Source organism: Brassica napus, chromosome A3 (genome assembly GCF_020379485.1).
Source record: "Brassica napus cultivar Da-Ae chromosome A3, Da-Ae, whole genome shotgun sequence".
Taxonomy (NCBI): domain Eukaryota; kingdom Viridiplantae; phylum Streptophyta; class Magnoliopsida; order Brassicales; family Brassicaceae; genus Brassica; species Brassica napus.
Window position 1 is genome coordinate 11,310,452 of NC_063436.1, and position 19,572 is coordinate 11,330,023.

Below are 19,572 nucleotides of genomic sequence, written 5' to 3' on the forward strand. Positions count from 1 at the left end.
AACCGGGTGACAGGAGATGACACTATTACTATTCTCATGGTTGTAAAGAGAACCGTACCCTTATTAATGCATAGGTTAGAAGTAAACCATTGTCCTACAAACACAAGACAAAAGAAAGGAAAACACTACAAGAAGAAGCCGACTGTCTCATGTATTGATTTTTTTTTTGGAAAACTGAAAAAATATAACAAAACCAAAACTAAAAGCAAAAGCTGAAAATCAAAAACAAAAACCTGAAAATCAAAAACCAAAACTTAAAAAATTCTAAATGAGGGTTCGAATTCGTTTCAGAAGGCCGACACTTTATTATGGGCTTAACTATGGGCCCAACTAGATCATCTTCTTCGTCGCGCGGTGAAATCTGTTTACCTCTCCAAGTGGACTTCACAACGGAAAAGTTTGAAATAAGAAGCCAAAAGAGAAAAGTCTGGCACGTAAGAAAAGAATGGAGGAGATTTTAGCGACCATAGCCATCGCACTAGCAGCCACGATCTTCATCGTTCTGTCATTCTCAATCTACCTAACGATCAGAATCTTCACCGGAAAGTTTATACGCAACAAGGCGTACTCTCCAGTGCACGCCACGGTCTTTGACCTCTTATTCCACAGCGACGAGTTATACGATTACCAGACGGAGCTCGCTAGGAAGAAGCCAACCTTCAGGTTCTTGAGTCCCGGACAGAGCGAGATATTCACTGCAGATGCTCGCAACGTGGAGCATATTCTCAAGACAAGATTCGAAAACTACACCAAAGGACACAGCAGTCGTGAGAATCTTGCGGATCTTTTGGGACGTGGTATCTTCGCTGTTGATGGAGATAAATGGAGACAGCAGAGAAAGCTCGCGAGCTTTGAGTTCTCTACTAGAGTTTTGAGAGACTTTAGCTGCTCTGTTTTTAGGACAAATGCATGTAAACTTGTTGGTTTTGTCTCTGAGTTTGCTCTCTCTGGAAAATCATTTGATGCTCAAGTAAGTCTAAATATGGAAACTTGCAACGTTTTATTTAAGGAAACTCATAAGGGTACTTTTGGTTTGACGTTAGGATATGTTGATGAGATATACACTGGAGTCTATCTTCAAAGTAGGGTTTGGTGTGGAGTTAAAATGTTTGGATGAGTTTAGCAAAGAAGGGGAAGAGTTCAGAGCATGTGCAACAAGGAATCCTTAGCTCGAATCTATAAAAAAGAAATATTAAAATATTGGTGTGGAGCACAAATTTTGAAAGGATCAATCCGAAAAATCCTAACATAAGGATTGATCCTAGTTGCTTTTCGTTACTGTGTCGTGGGCCCCATGATACGTGGCGGCCCACAATTAGTCCGTTTTTAATTTTTTTTTTAATTAAACGAAAAAGAAAAAAAACCTAATAAAATAATTAAAATTTAACATTGGAAATCGAGCTCTCCAGATCCACCATTGCAGGTGCCCTCATGGAAGGTTTTGATGAAGGTAACGTTGCAACTAGTTTAAGATTTATTGATCCTCTCTGGAAGCTGAAACGGTTTCTCAACATCGGCTCACAAGCTAGACTCAAGAAGAGTATTGATACTACAGACAAGTTTGTCTATAGACTCATTACCACTAAGAGAAAAGAACTTGCCAAGGAACAGAACACTGTGAGTTCTCTTTTAGAGGTTTACACACTCTTTTTGATTTGATTCTTACCACTTTTGGCTTTTCCTTAGGCTGTTAGAGACGACATATTATCAAGATTTCTTGTGGAGAGTGAGAAAGATCCGGAGAACATGAATGATAAGTACTTGAGGGATATAATCTTGAACTTTATGATTGCTGGAAAGGATACAACGGCTGCGTCTCTCTCTTGGTTCTTGTACATGCTCTGCAAGAACCCACTTGTTCAGGAGAAAATCTTACAAGAGATCAGAGGTGTGACATCAAGTCATGAGAGGACAACCGATGTAAATAGTTTTGTTGAAAATATAAACGAAGAGGCTCTTGATCGGATGCAATATCTCCATGCAGCCTTGTCTGAGACCTTGAGGCTTTACCCTCCTGTGCCTGTGGTAAAATGACCACTCCTTTAAAGACTTTTATGTGATTGAACAACAGATGCAATATCTATTTTTGGTCCCTTCTCTAGGACATGAGGTGTGCAGAGAATGATGACATACTCGCAGATGGACATAGAGTGAAGAGAGGGGATAATGTCTACTACATGGCCTATGCAATGGGAAGGATGACTTATGTATGGGGACAAGATGCTGAGGAGTTCAAGCCAGAGAGATGGCTTAAGGATGGCGTGTTCCAACCAGAATCACCATTCAAATTCATAAGCTTTCATGTTTGTACATCTCTCTCTCGGACAAGTTATATGAGGTTAAGAAACTAAAGACATTATCTTCTAACATGTTTTCTTTCTTTGACTGTGTATGTAAAGGCTGGTCCAAGAATCTGTCTTGGCAAGGATTTCGCGTACCGGCAAATGAAGATAGTATCGATGGTACTTCTTCACTTCTTTCGCTTCAAAATGGCAGATGAGAAGAGTAACGTGCGTTACAAGAGAATGCTTACGCTTCATATTGAAGGAGGACTCCATCTCCATGCAATCCCAAGGACAAGCAGTTGATTTCCTTGATGAAACAACTCTTTTGAGATATTTTCACCGAAACCTCATGATGTATACTTTGATTTTGCATGTATCCAAAGAAGAAGGAATTTCGTTGATGAAAATTACGAGAGTTGTTTTCCTACGAAGAAAGAACCTATTTTTTTATGGAAAAAAAATTCTATGAACAATAGATGATAGTATGCTAGTTTAGATTTGTGTCAATAATTTGATAGGTTAGCTAGGTATAGGAGCATAAGTTGTTTATTTATATAGATTCTGGGGGCATTTAAATAGTATTAAAGCTATGAATTTACAATGTAAAATAGAAAATTTCTAAATTGTGAGAAGAATTTTGTAGAAATAGAAAGTTTTCAAATTATAAAAAGTATAATCTCGTAGTTTTTATGAAATAATGAGATATTTTATTTTAAATATTTTAAGCAAATTAATTTAATTAATTATTTATATAAAAGGAAAATTCGTTTTATTAAATCACATGTTTAATATATATATAAATATTGTATTTTTTTATATTTGAGATATTTCCTTTTATAAAAAAATTCGTTTTGATAACTATGTGTCTACAAAAAAATTACTAATAAAATAGAAAATATTAATATATATTTCCTTTTATATAAAATTCCTTTTTAATAACAATGTAGTTACAAAAAGAATTTGTTAATAAAAAGTTAAATATTAATAATAGAAATTATATTAGTAAACTCAATTCATTAAGGGTATCAATGTAATCTTGAGAGTTAACGTGAACGCAACACGTAGAAAAGTGATTTCTTAAATAATATTATAGAGATATCTAAAGAATCACAAATCAAATAAATTATTCAAATTTAAGTAATATTAAAATGTATATGAGAACTTTAGTCAAAAGAAATTTATAAATAGATTTTTCTGGGGGTTTTAGTGTAGATTGACATGTTAATGACGGATTCTGAGTTTTACCATGCATGTTTTATCAGTATTTTAGTTACAACTTTTCCAATAAATCTAAACCATAGTATAAATGTGTCACCGGTTCGACCCCCAATTATTAGATCATCTTCTTCACAGCGGTGAAATCGGTCTACCTCTTAAAGTCGACTTCACAACGGAAAAGTTTGAAACAAGAAGCCAAGATAGAAAAGTCTGGCAAGTAGGAAAATAATGCTCTTGATGTCGACATTTTTTTTTTTTTTGCTAAAATTTGGAAATAATTAACTCGACGTTGACTTGACTTCCCAACGTACAAAAAGACTGAAATAAGAAGCCAAGAACGAAAAGTCCGAGTGAAGAAGCAGAAAGCAAAAAAAGCTATGGAGGAGATATTGGCAACCATATCCATTGCACTAGCAGTCACGATCTTCATCGTTCTGTCATTCTCAATCTATCTAACGATCAGAATCTTCACCGGAAAATCCAGAAACGACAAGGAGTACTCTCCGGTACACGCGACGATCTTTGACCTTTTCTTCCACAACGACAAGTTATACGAATACCAGACAGAGATCGCAAGGAAGAAGCCCACTTATAGGTTCTTGAGTCCAGGACAGAGCGAGATATTCACTGCTGATCCTCGCAACGTGGAGCATATTCTCAAGACGAGGTTTGATAACTACAGCAAAGGAGACAACGGTCGTGAGAATCTTGGTGATCTTTTGGGACATGGTATCTTCACTGTTGATGGTGAGAAGTGGAGACAGCAGAGGAAGCTTGCGAGCTTTGAGTTCTCTACTAGAGTTTTAAGAGATTTTAGCTGCTCCGTTTTTAGGACAAATGCTTGTAAGCTTGTTGGTGTTGTCTCGGAGTTTGCTCTATCTGGAAAATCTTTTGATGCTCAGGTAAGTCTAAATATGGAAACTTGCAATGTTTTATTTAAGGAAACTTAAAAGGGTACTTTTTTATATATATTAGGAAATGTTTATGAGATATGCACTGGAGTCTATTTTCAAAGTTGGGTTTGGCGTGGAGTTAAAATGTTTGGATGAGTATAGCAAAGAAGGAGAGGAGTTCATGGAAGCTTTTGATGAAGGTAACGTTGCAACTAGTTTTAGATACATAGATCCTCTCTGGAAGCTGAAACGGTTTCTCAACATCGGATCACAATCAAGACTCAAAAAGTGTATTGATACTATAGACAAGTTTGTCTACAAACTCATTACCACTAAAAGAGAAGAGCTTGCCGAGGAACAAAACACTGTGAGTTCTCTCTTAAAGTTTTACACTCTCTTTTTATTGGATGGATTCTTACCACTTCTGGCTCGTCCTTAGGCTGTCAGAGAGGATATACTATCGAGATTTCTAGTGGTGAATGAGAAAGATCCGGAGAAGATGAATGATAAGTACCTGAGGGATATAATCTTGAACTTTATGGTTGTTGGGAAGGACACAGCCGCTGCATCTCTCTCCTGGTTCATGTACATGCTCTTCAAAAACCCACTTGTTCAGGAGAGAATCGTACAAGAAATCAGAGAGGTGACATCAAGTGACGAGAGGACAACCGATGTAAATGGTTTTGCTAAAAGTATAAGTGAAGAGGCTCTTAATAAGATGCATTATCTCCATGCAGCCTTGTCTGAGACCTTGAGGCTTTACCCTATTGTGCCTTTGGTAAAAATTAAATGACCATTCCTATTATAGATTCTTCCGTGAATGAACATTTTATAAGAGCTTAAGGAACCAAACCAATGAGGGTTTAACATTTTCTTAACATTTTTTGGTGCCTTTCAAAGAACATGAGGTGTGCAGAAAATGATGACATACTTGCAGATGGACATAGAGTGAAGAGAGGGGATAATGTCTACTACATGGCCTATGCAATGGGAAGGATGACTTATATTTGGGGACAAGATGCTGAGGAATTCAAGCCAGAGAGATGGCTCAAGGATGGCGTGTTCCAACCAGAATCACCTTTCAAGTTCATAAGCTTTCATGTTTGTACACAATCTCTCGCCAACAAGCTATCTATGTAGTTAAAGAGTAAATACATTAATATCTTCTAACATGTTTTCTTTATTTGTTGCTGTACGTAGGGAGGTCCAAGAATCTGTCTTGGCAAGGATTTCGCATACCGGCAAATGAAGATAGTATCGATGGTACTTCTTCACTTCTTTCGCTTGAAAATGGCTGATGAGAAGAGTAATGTGCGTTACAAGAGAATGCTTACGCTTCATATTGAAGGAGGACTCCATCTCCATGCAATCCCAAGGACAAGCATTTGATTTCCTTGATGAAACAACTCTTTTGAGATTAAAAGAGGAGGATGAAGTTGGTTTCTATCTTATTTTTCTATGGTTTGCAGTTTCTTTATGAAGTAAACTTTATGTACTTTCAGATTCTCTATGGTTTGTTGTATTTCACTTTCTGAGTTTCAGATTTTATGTAATTTCAGATTTTAAATGTGTTAGATACACAAATCAGGTTCATTACATGTTATTAAACAGGTGAAATAATCAAAACTGTATTTTAACACCCCTAGTTACAAGAGAATGCTTACGTTTCATAGTAAGAAGGACTCCATCTCCATGCAATCCCAAGGACAAGCACTTGATTTTCACTTTTATAGTCTCTGTTTCATGTAATCCAACATTTGGTTACCCATTCAGACAAAACATCATTTAAATTGGTCAAATCTCGTTTAAACTGAGTAAAATCATTACACCACATATTAGACATAAAATGTTGTCTGAATGAAGTTTTGAAATGGGAACAACCAAAAATGTGTTTTTTTCCCTTGTCCTCACTTGACGAGAAACAGAAACCTCCTCCTAGTAGATTGCTACATCCAGATAATCTCCAATCTGCAAAAGGATGATTAATTACAGTTATAGCTATTCTACTTGGCAAACTATTTTGACTATAAAGATTACCATTATCTTCTGTGTGTGTGTTTAACTCTTTACCTCAAAATGAAGGTCAGCGAGTGTTTTACTGTCGTCTGGTTGTTTTCGGTTAGGATAAGACATCGTCTGACCAACCTTTACCTTTTTATCAATCAACAATCACAAGATCAGTATCTTCCCCGTGAGTTCTAGCAAACATCACAAAGAACAAGTAAAATGATAAACAAGTGAATCTGAAATCACCCCTGCCAAACAAACTAATGCATTCTTATATATAATGTTCTGTTCTCTCAACTCTCAAATCATAAGCATCGGAAGATGACTAGTCGATGCTACTATATGATCTGAGCATGCTTCATAAGTATAACAAAATACATGTTCGATATAGAGACTCTAAATCAACTGTACTTAAAGAAAGTGGCAAAAAACACAGAGAAATTCTAGAACGCATCAACAATCATGTGGTGGTTTAAGAGAAAAAAGGTAACTTTACCTGTCTGAGAATAAAGCGTCCATTCTTGTCTGGATAAACGAACGCAAAAGATAATATTGCGTCTCTTCTCCTAGCCGCTACAGAAACTTCTTTGACCTGAAACAACAACATGGTTCCACTTTGTGTGCTAAGGAACGAGGAGAAAACACAGGCACATCCATTGTGTAAGTAAAATACATACCAAATCTGTTAACTCACGAAGATTGGCATCTTTCCAAGTGTAGATTTGAACTTCATCCTTTGGTTCTTTGCCTCTCACAGTATAATCTTCCTTAGTATGATGATGACCACCACTCTGCACAAGTAGACTCGACACAATGCATAGAACTAACTGCCTTTCATGAGCATAAGTTGCTAACCATTATCACAGACTACAAAGGAACAGTTTGTTAAATTATTCACATATGAGTTATACTATATTTGTCTTTTATGTTCATGTATAAAGAAATGTAAAAAAAAAAAATTTCTTCAATTTCTGTAAGGAATAAACTAACAAAATTTTCAACTTTAATTTATTTAATTATTTAAATGAAGTTTTCACCTTTTTTCATTTTCCATTCATCAAATCAAATGATCACATTTATTTACATTTTCATAAAGGGTGTAATTCATATATATATATATATATATATATATATACTTTATACTTATTTATTTATTTATATTCTTAATTATGCTATAGCATTGCCGATCAAATTTTGTTTTTGAAACATGTCTAATAGTTAGTTAACAATACGAAGAAAACATATATACCACAATACATATTCAAGGTATAGATGAATAGTGACTTCACGGGCTCTCCTAGGATCCCAATTATATGCTGTTTTTACCAATTTTTGATGCTTCGTTCTTTTATTTTTTGTTCACACTTTTGCTTCATTCTTATTATAGTAAGATATGTGAAAATTATATGTTCTGATTTGTCGAGAGCGTCGTATTCAAAACGACAAGGCGCAATGACCCTACACTCACATGAAACTGCAGTGCTAGTTCGTAGTTCCACGAGAACGTGAGGAGGATATTATATTATTTTCTTACAAATAAACTGGTGCGGACAATGTGAAAGTAAAGATATTACTATAAACTGAAAAGTATGAAATTATGAAGACTACCCGTCTTCTTTGCTTCACTTTCCGAATTTGGCATGCCCCAAGGCCCTAACCACCACCACCTTCTTTCCCTCACATAATTTGTTTCTATGATGTTTCATTTACATGGCTTGCTTTTCTAAAACGAAGTACTATATAGTCGAGTACTATAAGTTTGTCTACCATGTTATATGAAACTCGTCCCAACATATATGGTTTTATGTGCATCGACTTGCGACTTTTTCCTTTTTCTTTATTTTCTTGGATTGGATACAACGAGGATGGTTTGGTCAGTGTTCGGTCTAGTTCTTTATTTTTCTTTTCTTTTGCATGTCTGGTAGTGAAAACGTTGGAAACATAGACGCGAGCTTTCATTTTCTTTAACAATTTTTGATTTCTTAAAAAGATATGTTAGTGCCGTTATGGGTCCTTTATTTTGATGAGGTGGATAAGCCACAAGTGTAATTGAACCCTGGATTAGTGGGAAGTAGTTGAGCAACACAAGAAATAGCTATGTCAATGACTCAATGCATGATTAATTATTGATTATTTTATGATTGAATAGATAATATTACATTGTTAAACTCATGATAGGTTAAAGTGTCTCACATTAATATCTCTAATTGTGTAACAACTTCCACAAAAATGTTCTAAAAACATCCAAAAAATGTTCTTATTATGTAAACGTCTCTTATATGTATTACACACATAATATGTACGCTTTAATCGTTGTATTTTATGACATCATATAGATGTACATTGTCAATAAAAGTTACCTTTGTTTGTTGTACCATACATTACCAATGTGTGACGATTATCTGTTTACTTGCGAACTTATATGTTTTTCTTCTAACAGATAGAAGATAATTTAAACATTCGTTAATTAAAATTAGTAATAGAATTCAGTCAAAGGATAAACATTGGTAATAAAAGCGAAGAACGTAAGCGGAAGAAAACATAAGTGAACGGATCCCTTGATTTAAATATTTTAATTGTGAACCTCGGACGAAGTATAAGGATATTTATTTCCGTTATATTTTTTCCTATAAAAGACTGACACGCTGACTGGCATATCAAAATGATAACATGTGACGAACCCTTATTCTTTTCATTGAGCTTTGATTTTACTTTAGCTTATATCCACTTCTTTAGCTCTTTAGCCAAAAAATAATGCGATATTATTTACTTGAGGCAGCGGGTATAATTGTTGAGCTGATGTATCTTAAATTTGTATTCCAAATGATAATCTCTTTCTAAGGGATAAGAAGAATATGAATTGTTGAGCTGTTGTGGTAGAAAATAAGAGATGTCACAATTACTTATTACTAACTTATAAATTAAAGTGAGGGTTCTTCAACAAAAGAAAATTTAATACAAAAACATCATTCAGCCACAAAATAAAGAATGAATTAATATATATATATATATATATATATATATATATATATATATATATATATATATTTCAAATAATTTATGGTGGAAAGAGCGTCAGTCTCGTTTATTGGATTCTTTTAAGTTTTACCTAACATATTTACTATATTTAACCAAGTATGTGAGGACCTCGAACAACAATGATGAATTTTCTGCTTTCCTTTTGACCAATTATTTTTAAATATTTGTAAAAATGAATCAGCATTAGTTTCATACGTAATCAACTTCGTTCAACTTAGGTTAAGTAGACATTTTAACTAAATATACTGAGACACGGCTGTTAATATTTAATTAGTTTGTTTTAACGACGATTATGACATATTAAAATGTAAGAGATCCATGCTTCACCTGAATTAACAACTACTAAATTTTGACCCGCGCTTGAAAAACGCAGATTTGTTTTCGAAATTAAATAAATTTATTTTAAATATTTTTTATATAATACAGTGTAGCTTTGGACACATATATCCGAAACCGCGAATCGAATTATACCAAGCTAAAAAAAATGAAACAAAAATTAAACGGATTTTCATAAACAACCGAGCATATCATATATATCTGAAACCAAAAATTATTTAAAATAAATTTATTTAATGGTGCGAAGAAAGCATTCTAATTTTACTAATTAACTTAACTCCTTTTAATGGGTAAATATGTGGTTTATAGACGAATTAAAATATGATATTCGACCCGGAACTGTGGTCATAGCGGTAACCCCAATGACCATATATAATTAAGATTGATATATGTTTTTCATATAGTATTCTATCATAGATTCTACCAACTGATGTGCTTCTACAAAATTCGGATTTAGTGAAAACCTATTAATTCAAAATCCGGTAAAATCCAAAAACTCGCCATTAACCTTTGAACCAACACCGTTGACCCCAAAAAAAACTTAGAAAAATATGAAGTATTGTACATGCATCAGTATATAAACCGTTTATTGGTTTAAAATATGAAGTATTATACACGCATCAGTAAAGATTTTTTTTTTATCAAAACATCAATAAAGATTAATAATATAGTTACTGAATATAAAATGTGTACCGAAAAATTTCTTCTTAGGACATCAATTAATAATAATAATGTCATTTACACTGGTTAATGGTTAACCGTGGATGGGATTGTGTTTGGTATTATCCATACATAAACCCAGTTAATAATTACGCCAATCAATATATAAACCAAAAGCCACTTATTTGGTAAATCAATCAAAATACATGGTTATTAAAATAATATAGATATTTATTGCATTATTGTTAGAGAAATATATGGTAACATATTGTTAGTTTTTTTTTTAACGCTGATTTATTATGATCTTACAATTATGATATATAAAAGATTACATAGACGATTCGACAACCGACAATACTACCTGCTTTATGAAGACCTACGCCTAACTGCATCACCTGAGCCGTCCTATGAAGATCCACGCCTGACCAGATTTACTTGCACAATGTTGAAGATCCCTTGCAAGCCTTTCCTCTGTAATCTGCATAATTGTTTAATAAATCGCTCTCTCCGGGACTTGAAATCTGGATTTCCTGTAATCAGCAATAAATTGCATAGTCTGAGATTCGAACTCTCGACCTGGGTGTAGAAGCTTTTAAACCTTAACCAATAGGCTATGGTGCTTCCACAACATATTGTTAGTTTAAATTTAAGATAAGATTAAAGTATTACTAGTTTAAAAAAATGGTCCAAACAATTTTTATAGGTAGATTGTTTAGGACTTCTTCCCTTTACTAGTTTAAGGAAAAATTTCAAACAACTTTTATAGGTAGATTTTTAGGATTTTTTTGCTTTTAATAGTATTGACTTTTTTTTGTCAACTAGACACAACTACTAATATAATAATTAGTAATCATTTAATAAAAAAAACAATTAGTAATCATTTAGGCAAAAAAAACATTTAGTGACCATTCATGTGAACCATAACATTTGAAAAAAAAAATGAAGTCTTTTGGATTTGTGTATCTTTGAAAAGCAAGGAAAAAGAAGAAATTGCGTGATTAAAAGGGGAAATTAGTGGAATATTTACTGGTCCTACTGTTACAAGCAGAGTTTCATTCTTAGGTATTTTTGCTGATACTACGAGAACAGAGTTATCATTTTGTTCCATCAGAAATTGACTCATCGTTATTTATTTAAAATTTCTGTTTTCTTACAATTAAAATAAAATAAATCTCATTATTTGGTATCACATACTACAGTTGGAAACACGGATATTAGATTATTCACCATATTAATCTAACAACAAATATATAAATTAACAAGAGTTTACATTTGATGTCAAAAAACAAGGGCTTACATAAATATAAAACGTATATTTTCGTGAGGAGAGAGGAGCTCAGTATCAAGGAAAAAAAAGGAGAGAGAAATATGGGAAGAGGGAGAGTGGAGATGAAGCTAATAGAGAACAAAATCAATAGACAAGTGACCTTCTCAAAAAGAAGAAACGGTTTGATGAAGAAAGCTTATGAGCTTTCTGTTCTATGCGATGCTGAAGTTGCTCTCATCGTCTTCTCTAGCCGCGGAAAGCTCTACGAGTTCGGCAGTGTCGGGTATCTTTGTGCTCCCTTCGTAGCTCTTTATATTCAATAAAGTTAGTTTTTTTTTTATAAAATTGATTACGAAATGGGCTCTCTTATTACTAGCTATACTGTACGATTCAAGAATATGATCAAGCTTTTGTTTTGTGGGTATTAATTCTTAAAGATTGTGTCTTTTATCCTACGGTAACTAGGGTTCATCGTTATACTATCTCTGTCTCTGTCTCTCTCTTGGATCCTTTATTATTAAGCCAATGGGTCCGTTCGTACGTTCTACTTTATTGTTTGATATTTTATTTGGATCTGGATTCTTTAAACTTGAAGATGCCAAAATTCAGACGGGGCTTAAAATACGAAGTTAGGGTTTTCTTTTGTAAGAAAAATCTCAATACATAATTAAGCTAATTATCTCTCGTGTGTAATAATCTTTTTTTCTGCTGAATTTGCAGAGTTGAAAGAACAATTGAACGGTATCATCGTTGCTACTACCGTTCTCTGAGCAATAGTAGGCCTGAGGAGTCTACACAGGCATGTGTATATACCTACTTTCGATTTATACAATAAATGAACCTTTTTATATTTATAACAACTCTTACTTCAAATTTTCTTGCTACTATATGCATTTCATTATATAGTCCTACATGGTGCAGAATTGGTGTCAGGAGGTGACAAAGCTCAAATCCCATTACGAATCTCTTGTTCGCACTAATAGGTTTTTTATTTATTTTCTAAGCCCTTGAAATTATACAGGGATCATCATCATCTTCTGTAGTACACATTATATATATAGCTGAATAGTTGATGTGTGTTGTTATTCATGCTAATTTTCAAGGCATTTGCTTGGAGAAGATCTTGGAAAAATGAGCTTGAAGGAACTGCTAGGGTTGGAGAGGCAGCTGGAAGCCGCTCTTACTACGACTAGAAAACGCAAGGTTGTATACATCTACTAACTGGATCGGTCTTGTTTCATATTCAGTCATACGTCCATATATAATAAATTCCATATATATATATATATATGCAGACACAAGTTATGATAGAAGAAATGGAAGATCTTCGGAAAAAGGCAAGTTATATAATTGTTATATACCAAACTGATACATGTATATACATATATTAACCAATCTATTATTGAAATGGTAGGAAAGGCAACTCGGAGACATAAACAAACAACTCAAGATTAAGGTTTTCACTCTGATCTCAAATTATGATTTTTAGAAATAAAACTAAATCGTTTATATTTTTAATAATATTGTTTGTCAATAGTTTGATCAGGCCGAAGGCCTTGCTTTCAAATCGTTTCAATATTTATGGCCAAACACGGCAGCATCAGTGGCCGGTGATCCCAGCAATTCTGAATTTCCGGTTCAGTCTAGTTCAGTGGATTGCAACACCGAACCCTTTTTACAAATAGGGTACGTAATAAAGTACCCTTTTCTTCGTTTTGTGAAAAGGGATAGAAGTTATATATTGATTATAAGACTAGTTTGGTACTTGGATATGTAAATAGGTTCCAACAACATTACTACGTGCAAGGTGAAGGTTCTTCTGTATCAAAGAGTAACATAGCATGTAAGACCAATTTCGTCCAAGATTGGGTTCTTTGACAGGTTGTTGACTACATCACAAGGCCACTAGTGACACGGCAATTTCAGTTCTAAAGCTCGATTTTTCAGTTAGACTTGTACTTAGCTCAAACTCGTGTGAATGTATTCGCATGTTTGGGTTCTTTAAATATTTTCTTTTCGTTAGTGTGTTTCTCCCTGATCTAAAACATTTGTTTGGGTTTACTAACACTCATTTTCATACGAACTGAACCTGACATTCCATAACAATAAGGTAAGCTGTAACCAAATATGAACGAATCATAATATGTCAGTGCGTCAAGTAGTATTCTTGGAGAGGGACCTACTTTCTTGTTATATGATTTGAGTTTGGCAAACATCTCTGATCTATCTTTTCCAAGTCCTATCACTGGGCTATTATTGCAATGTAAGCCCTTTCTATAAGTAGGCCCTTATGGGCCCAGAACTCTATCGATAAGAACGTGCTGAATGCAATATCTCGTTATCTATGTATACATTACATTCTACAAAAGGTATTAGTGAAAAATTAACATTTTCAAATATTATTATAAGAGATCTCTTATTATAATTGTGTCGAACGGGCATATTCCTTTAGTTACAAACAAAGATATATACATATATAACCAGTCTAAAACACCGATATATAATAAAGTAAATAATAAGGAAAAATATGCATAATATAATTATTGTTTAGATAGTATTTGTAGCTTTACTTGTATTTTTTTTTGTCACAATAGCTTTACTTGTATACATGCTAAAGAACCGTCTAAAAAAGTTCGCAATGAATTTTGATGTTGCGAAGCGGACTGAACAAAGTTAATTTGGTTCCCATCATTTATGAAAGATTATAAATTAAAACCCGAAATTTATTACAGAAATTATAACAAATTCTCGGAGAAAGTTTAGTTAAATATGCATGACACGAGAGACGAGACTACTAATTCTGCGTATACCTGTTACCTAATTTGAAAAAGTTAAGCTTGAATCTACTTGCTCATCATTTTTCTGTTGGCAGCAATTGCTTCAAGAAAAATAAAAGCTTCAGATCTTTGGGGGTGGTTATATTCTCGTCTTGGGAGGGCTATAATAAGAGTTCTTTAATCCAGTAAAAACATACTGCTTAATATACTTTTATATTGTGCTTGTTAACTTTAACCAGTAAGCTATATATAGGTATTCGTGATTTGGAGGAAAACAACCTGAATTGATTTACAAAGAAACATAACTTTAAAGTGAACAATAAATATAATTAGACCATGTTTATCGGTCCGCAATTGGTTCGTTTTTAATTTTTTTTTTTAATCAGACAAAAAATAAATAAATAAATAAATTTAAGAAACCCAAAACCCAAATTTTAGAATCATGCTCTTAGATTCTAGAAAAGGCAAGTGTATGAGAAATTGAGAACATAGATACATACCACAGGCAATTCAGTTTTGAAGAAGAGAGTGAGAGAGAGAGAAAGAAGACAACAAGAGAAGCAGCTTAAGAGTTTTGTTACTTGTCCTTATACACTCACTGCTAACCCGTTTTTGCATATAGTTTTTTTTTTTGCTTTGTTTTGTTTTTGTTGTTCTTAGAATAGTAGTTGCTTCACTTTCTTGAAGAACAAGGTAACCCAATGAACAATTGTGTCTCTACTTCAGAACTTGGGCTACTGTCCTCGTCACCTCGTCCACTTTCTTGGTTCTTATTCGACCAAACTTCGATTTCATGAGATCCCCACTGCATACAAAATTAATAGATGCAAAGAAGATAGAACAAACACATAAACGATCTTGGGATTATAATGCTAATGTAGTGACTGAAAACTAACCAAGAAGAATTAATATCAGGAGTCTCCTAACCGAGTAACCCAAAAAAAAGAACCAGATTTTTACTATCATAAACGAACAACATAAAACGATATGTAAGTGCAACCCTAACTTGAGAACCATATGAGATATTCGTGTGTAGAATATATTGTACCTTTTCAGCGAGCTTCTCGTTTTCTGCAGCTAGAGCTTTCTCCTGCAAAGTTTTTTATTCCAATTGTAAAAAGAAAGTACAAGAAGATTATTAAGTTGGAAAACTACACCACTACGCTCTTTACCTTCTGCTTGAGCTGCACAATTTGTTCCTTAAACACTTGAGTCTGAAAGAGATGTGTAATTAAGTTAAGAGTTATGATTGCTTATATAAGAACGATAATGTGGGGATGATATATAAATACCTTTCTTGCTCGAACACATTTGACACTTTTCTCGAGTTGTTGCTCAATTTGCTGCAGCTCCTCAATCGAGCATGATCCAATGCCTTCTCCCAAGAGTTTACTAATTAAAGTAAGAAGAAACACTTACTGAATACGATTAACCTCTTACTACATGATATATACAACAGTAATAAAAGTGCACTGTAGTGGATCACAAACCGTTTGGACGCTTCAAGTTGTTCAATTTTCTTCATCATGTTTGCTGCTTCATGTTTGAAATGCTGATGGTTATATCACAAAAAGTTATTGCATGTCATTATTTTCAATATATGGCTTGAGAAAAATGACATTGAGATACTAATATGTTGCATTAATATTAAATAAAGACAGTGATTGTTTTCTCAGCCATTTTATTTTTGTATTGAAGTTGTTATAAGAAATGGGTATGCAAGATCATAATTAACCTGCATATTTTCTTCCGAAACCGGTTTGCTGCTGACTCGATCCTTGGTGTGCCTCAGATAACGATCTACGGTATCTTGCATACTGTTAAAACGCATTGAAAATAACTCATCTGAGATTAAGTTAGCAAATTGTAAGAAACCAACTCAATATTTCTCGAACTAAAAAAAAACAATATAAAAACATAAAAGTCTTTTCTTAGTTAATGTAATCACAAGTCTTAAGGACATACTTTGGTAAGTCATGTATTAATTGATTTTTTCCCTACATTTTCGAAAATGAGAAATATATGAGTCTCATTTAGTTTTAATTAGGTTGGTCGAGTGAAAGATACATTCCCAAATGGACAAATCTTCTGAAACATCTGTTCAAAAGCTGTCATTTTCTATTTACAGATGTAAGAGCATCCCCATTAGTGAACCCCATGAAAGGGGTTCACAAAACATTTTTTTATTATTTTTTTTTAGTTGATTTTTGTTTTTAAAAAAAAAAAAAAAAAAATATATTTTTTCGGACCAGTCGCGGGCCGCCACGTGCCGTGGGGCCCGCGCTACAGTGATGAACCAGGTTCACTGGGAAGGGGTGGAGAGAGACAGGTTCATCACTATTCCTTATTTTAATATTTTTTTTTTTTGGGAATGTGTGTGAACCCCCCATAAGTTCACTAATGGGGGTGCTCTAATGATTCATCAGAAGTAAGTTTGGTTTTGCCTTCTACCTAACACTACAAAATAACTTCTTTCTCATTCTTAAAACAACCTACTTTTAGATTCTGGCTTTATAGTTTCAATGCAAAAAGAAAAAAATTCAGGTAGAAAAACAGTAGGAACAAAAATGTAATTTAACTGCACTATATAAGGAATGCGCATGAAATGAAACATGCCAGATTTATCAATCAAGATTGATAAAACAAGTTCCTAACTATCACTTAGAGCAATCTATGACTTCTTCTAAAAAGCAATAACAATATTAACCTGGTCATTACAAACCAAAAGAATGCTAATGCAACATAATTATGATTTTTGTATGAAACCCACCAAAGAGTTTAATACAAAACTCAAGGAGTCGTATTGTGCATTATCATGATCTCTAATAAGATCTAAGATGATCAAACATTTATATAACAAGTGCAAGTACTTGTCAGAGAGTTCTTTGGCATTTTAACTTTTATCACTATTCAGAAATTAATTATGAGAGAGACATATCTGCGAGGATTAAACAAGATGATGTACTTGGTTTACGTTAGTAATAGCCCTAAAATTGTAGAAACCAAGCAACTCTTTTAACCCTCCCTCTAAGCAAACGTCAAAGGGAGATGTGATTCCATAAACAGCCAAGAGATTCAAATATAAACCAAGGGATATAAATAAAACTTTCTCTCTTTCTCTCTCAATCTTATATAAATAAATAAAAAAGAGAACGTACTTGGAGCTGGCGAACTCATAAAGTTTTCCCTTAGGAGAGAAGATGATCAGAGAAACTTCAGCATCACAAAGCACTGAGAGCTCAAAAGCTTTCTTCAACAAACCATTCCTTCGTTTAGAGAAAGTGACTTGTCTGCTTGTTGCATTCTCTATTCGCTTCATCTGAGTTTTTCCCCTCACCATCTCTTTCTCCTTGATTAGTTTCCCTTTAACAGAAAAAAAACATATTTATACAATCTTCCTTTGGGTTTATTGCAGAAAACATGAGATCAATGGTGCAACTGCAACCACTTCGATAACAAGACTAGTCTTACACATAATTTAACCCGTGATAGAAATAAGAATTATTTTCCTGGGGTTTGATTTTTGATATATATTTTTGGGGGGAGGAGACTGATGAAGTCAACGAGAGATGAACATGATTAAGTACCCAAAAAGGAAATCAATGTAAAGTACAAACTTGTATGATCTACAAGTTTGTGCTTAAAAATGAATGAAAGATACAACCTTTTATAAAAAATATTGATTTTTAGGGGGGTTTTAATTGAAATGAGATTTAGCCGAAACAAAACATCAAATCCAACAAAATGAAAGCAGATTCATCAGACTAGTCCAAGACTACAAAGCAAAAAGTAAAGAAAGGTCAAGACGAAGAGATCTAACCGGTGGTCAATAGGGTTGATAAATAAAAAACCTAATCACGAAGATTAATAGAAGTAGAAACTGATTAGCACAGTTGTGTATAGATAGAGAGATATAGGAGACTTTATAAGCATTAATGAAGGAGCTGCGAGAAAAAGAAGAAGATGATCAAACTTGACTCTCTGCGAAAGGAAGGATCTGTTTATGGTTGTAACCAAAGAAGTAATAGCTTTCCTCGTTTCATCTATCTGGTGTAATAAAAGAAACAAGAGACAACAACACACACACACACTACTCTCTTCTCTCTCTCTGCTTTCTCCTTAAAAAGATCCTCTTCTCGTTGTAGTTATGGACCTTATGGTAATGGTGTGGAACAATTATTTTCGTTTTTATTTTTTCTTTATTTGAAAAGTAGTATATAATATTAAAATAATAGCAAAAAGGAAGAGCAAATAGTAATATGTGTCGAAAATATGATGGTCGCTTGAAACCTCATCCTTTACTTATTTGGAAAAAAAGCCTTACGAAATACCAAAAATAGCATAGTTTGATATATATGGAAATATTTAAATACCCATCTTTTTCCCTTCATAAATATAAAAAAGTTTGATAAGGTTAAAATGAAAATTCTTTTTTGATTTAAGTGTGGACACAAAAACTCTCTCGTACTTACATGCCCTACATGTAATTAATCTGAAAATAAGCATATCCAACACCTAATTCTAATAATAACAGGTAAAATTTATTGAACTTCTCTCACCATATTTTAATATTAACCATCGAGAATTTGATAAATATCGAAATGTTTTAAAAAACTTCAAATAGTCTCTCAAACAACTTTTTTTTTACTTTTTTTTGTTTATTTATTTAATTGATGATAAACTCATCAAAAGTCTCATGATGCTCTTATGCATTCATAGACCATGTGTAGTGTATTAATTAAACCCAACATTTGCTTTATTTTATAATGTTTTGTGATAGAAAGCTATAGTGTACTAGTATTCTAACGTCAAAGATGACTATTTTGTTTTCCAGTGTTTTGTGGAATTATGTATGTTTTAGGTTTATAGCACATAACTTTATAGCTCTACTTGAGTGATTGATAACTTGCTATTGCAGTTCTATAGTTTGACATGCAGTCCCGTGCGAAGAGTTTTAGGGACCTAAGACAAGTTTTAAAAATAAATTTATATACAACTATAAAGAAAACAATTTTCTAATACGATATATCACCTTCACGAAATACATAAGTTTAACACTTAGAAGAATAAGTTTATTACGTAAATATGCT

At 33.3% G+C, this 19,572-nt stretch overlaps 4 protein-coding genes and 1 long non-coding RNA gene across 8 annotated transcripts; 3 read left to right on the plus strand and 2 right to left on the minus strand.

Moving 5' to 3' along the window:
• Positions 1–146: 146 nt before the first annotated feature.
• On the plus strand, positions 147–2,752 carry LOC106443646 (cytochrome P450 704C1-like). Its single transcript, XM_013885194.3, has 6 exons — positions 147–970; positions 1,044–1,149; positions 1,424–1,617; positions 1,687–2,025; positions 2,103–2,303; positions 2,400–2,752. The coding sequence occupies exons 1-6, from the start codon at positions 446–448 to the stop codon at positions 2,586–2,588; spliced, it is 1,554 nt and encodes a 517-aa protein (XP_013740648.1). The 5' UTR covers positions 147–445; the 3' UTR covers positions 2,589–2,752.
• Positions 2,753–3,833: 1,081 nt separating this feature from the next.
• On the plus strand, positions 3,834–5,989 carry LOC106438252 (cytochrome P450 704C1). The gene is made up of 5 exons (XM_013879356.3): positions 3,834–4,405; positions 4,479–4,763; positions 4,836–5,174; positions 5,297–5,497; positions 5,597–5,989. The coding sequence occupies exons 1-5, from the start codon at positions 3,881–3,883 to the stop codon at positions 5,783–5,785; spliced, it is 1,539 nt and encodes a 512-aa protein (XP_013734810.2). The 5' UTR covers positions 3,834–3,880; the 3' UTR covers positions 5,786–5,989.
• Positions 5,990–6,180: 191 nt separating this feature from the next.
• On the minus strand, positions 6,181–7,288 carry LOC106441906. The gene is made up of 4 exons (XR_007338137.1): positions 7,081–7,288; positions 6,900–6,995; positions 6,467–6,547; positions 6,181–6,364 (listed from the first exon to the last, which is right to left on the minus strand). It is a non-coding gene; the product is annotated as an uncharacterized LOC106441906 (long non-coding RNA).
• Positions 7,289–11,606: 4,318 nt separating this feature from the next.
• Positions 11,607–14,231, plus strand: LOC106443647 (agamous-like MADS-box protein AGL6). The gene is made up of 8 exons (XM_013885195.3): positions 11,607–11,988; positions 12,426–12,504; positions 12,627–12,688; positions 12,809–12,908; positions 13,001–13,042; positions 13,120–13,161; positions 13,243–13,391; positions 13,487–14,231. The coding sequence occupies exons 1-8, from the start codon at positions 11,714–11,716 to the stop codon at positions 13,581–13,583; spliced, it is 846 nt and encodes a 281-aa protein (XP_013740649.3). The 5' UTR covers positions 11,607–11,713; the 3' UTR covers positions 13,584–14,231.
• A 683-nt stretch (positions 14,232–14,914) lies between these two features.
• Positions 14,915–18,671, minus strand: LOC106438253 (MADS-box protein SOC1-like). 4 transcript variants are annotated; one of them, XM_013879359.3, is made up of 9 exons: positions 18,456–18,650; positions 18,303–18,333; positions 17,641–17,845; positions 16,218–16,299; positions 15,973–16,034; positions 15,775–15,874; positions 15,655–15,696; positions 15,531–15,572; positions 14,915–15,287 (listed from the first exon to the last, which is right to left on the minus strand). In XM_013879359.3, exons 3-9 carry the CDS (start codon positions 17,820–17,822, stop codon positions 15,156–15,158), a joined length of 642 nt encoding a protein of 213 aa, XP_013734813.1. In that variant the 5' UTR covers positions 17,823–17,845; positions 18,303–18,333; positions 18,456–18,650; the 3' UTR covers positions 14,915–15,155.
• Between the last annotated feature and the right edge of the window lie 901 nt (positions 18,672–19,572).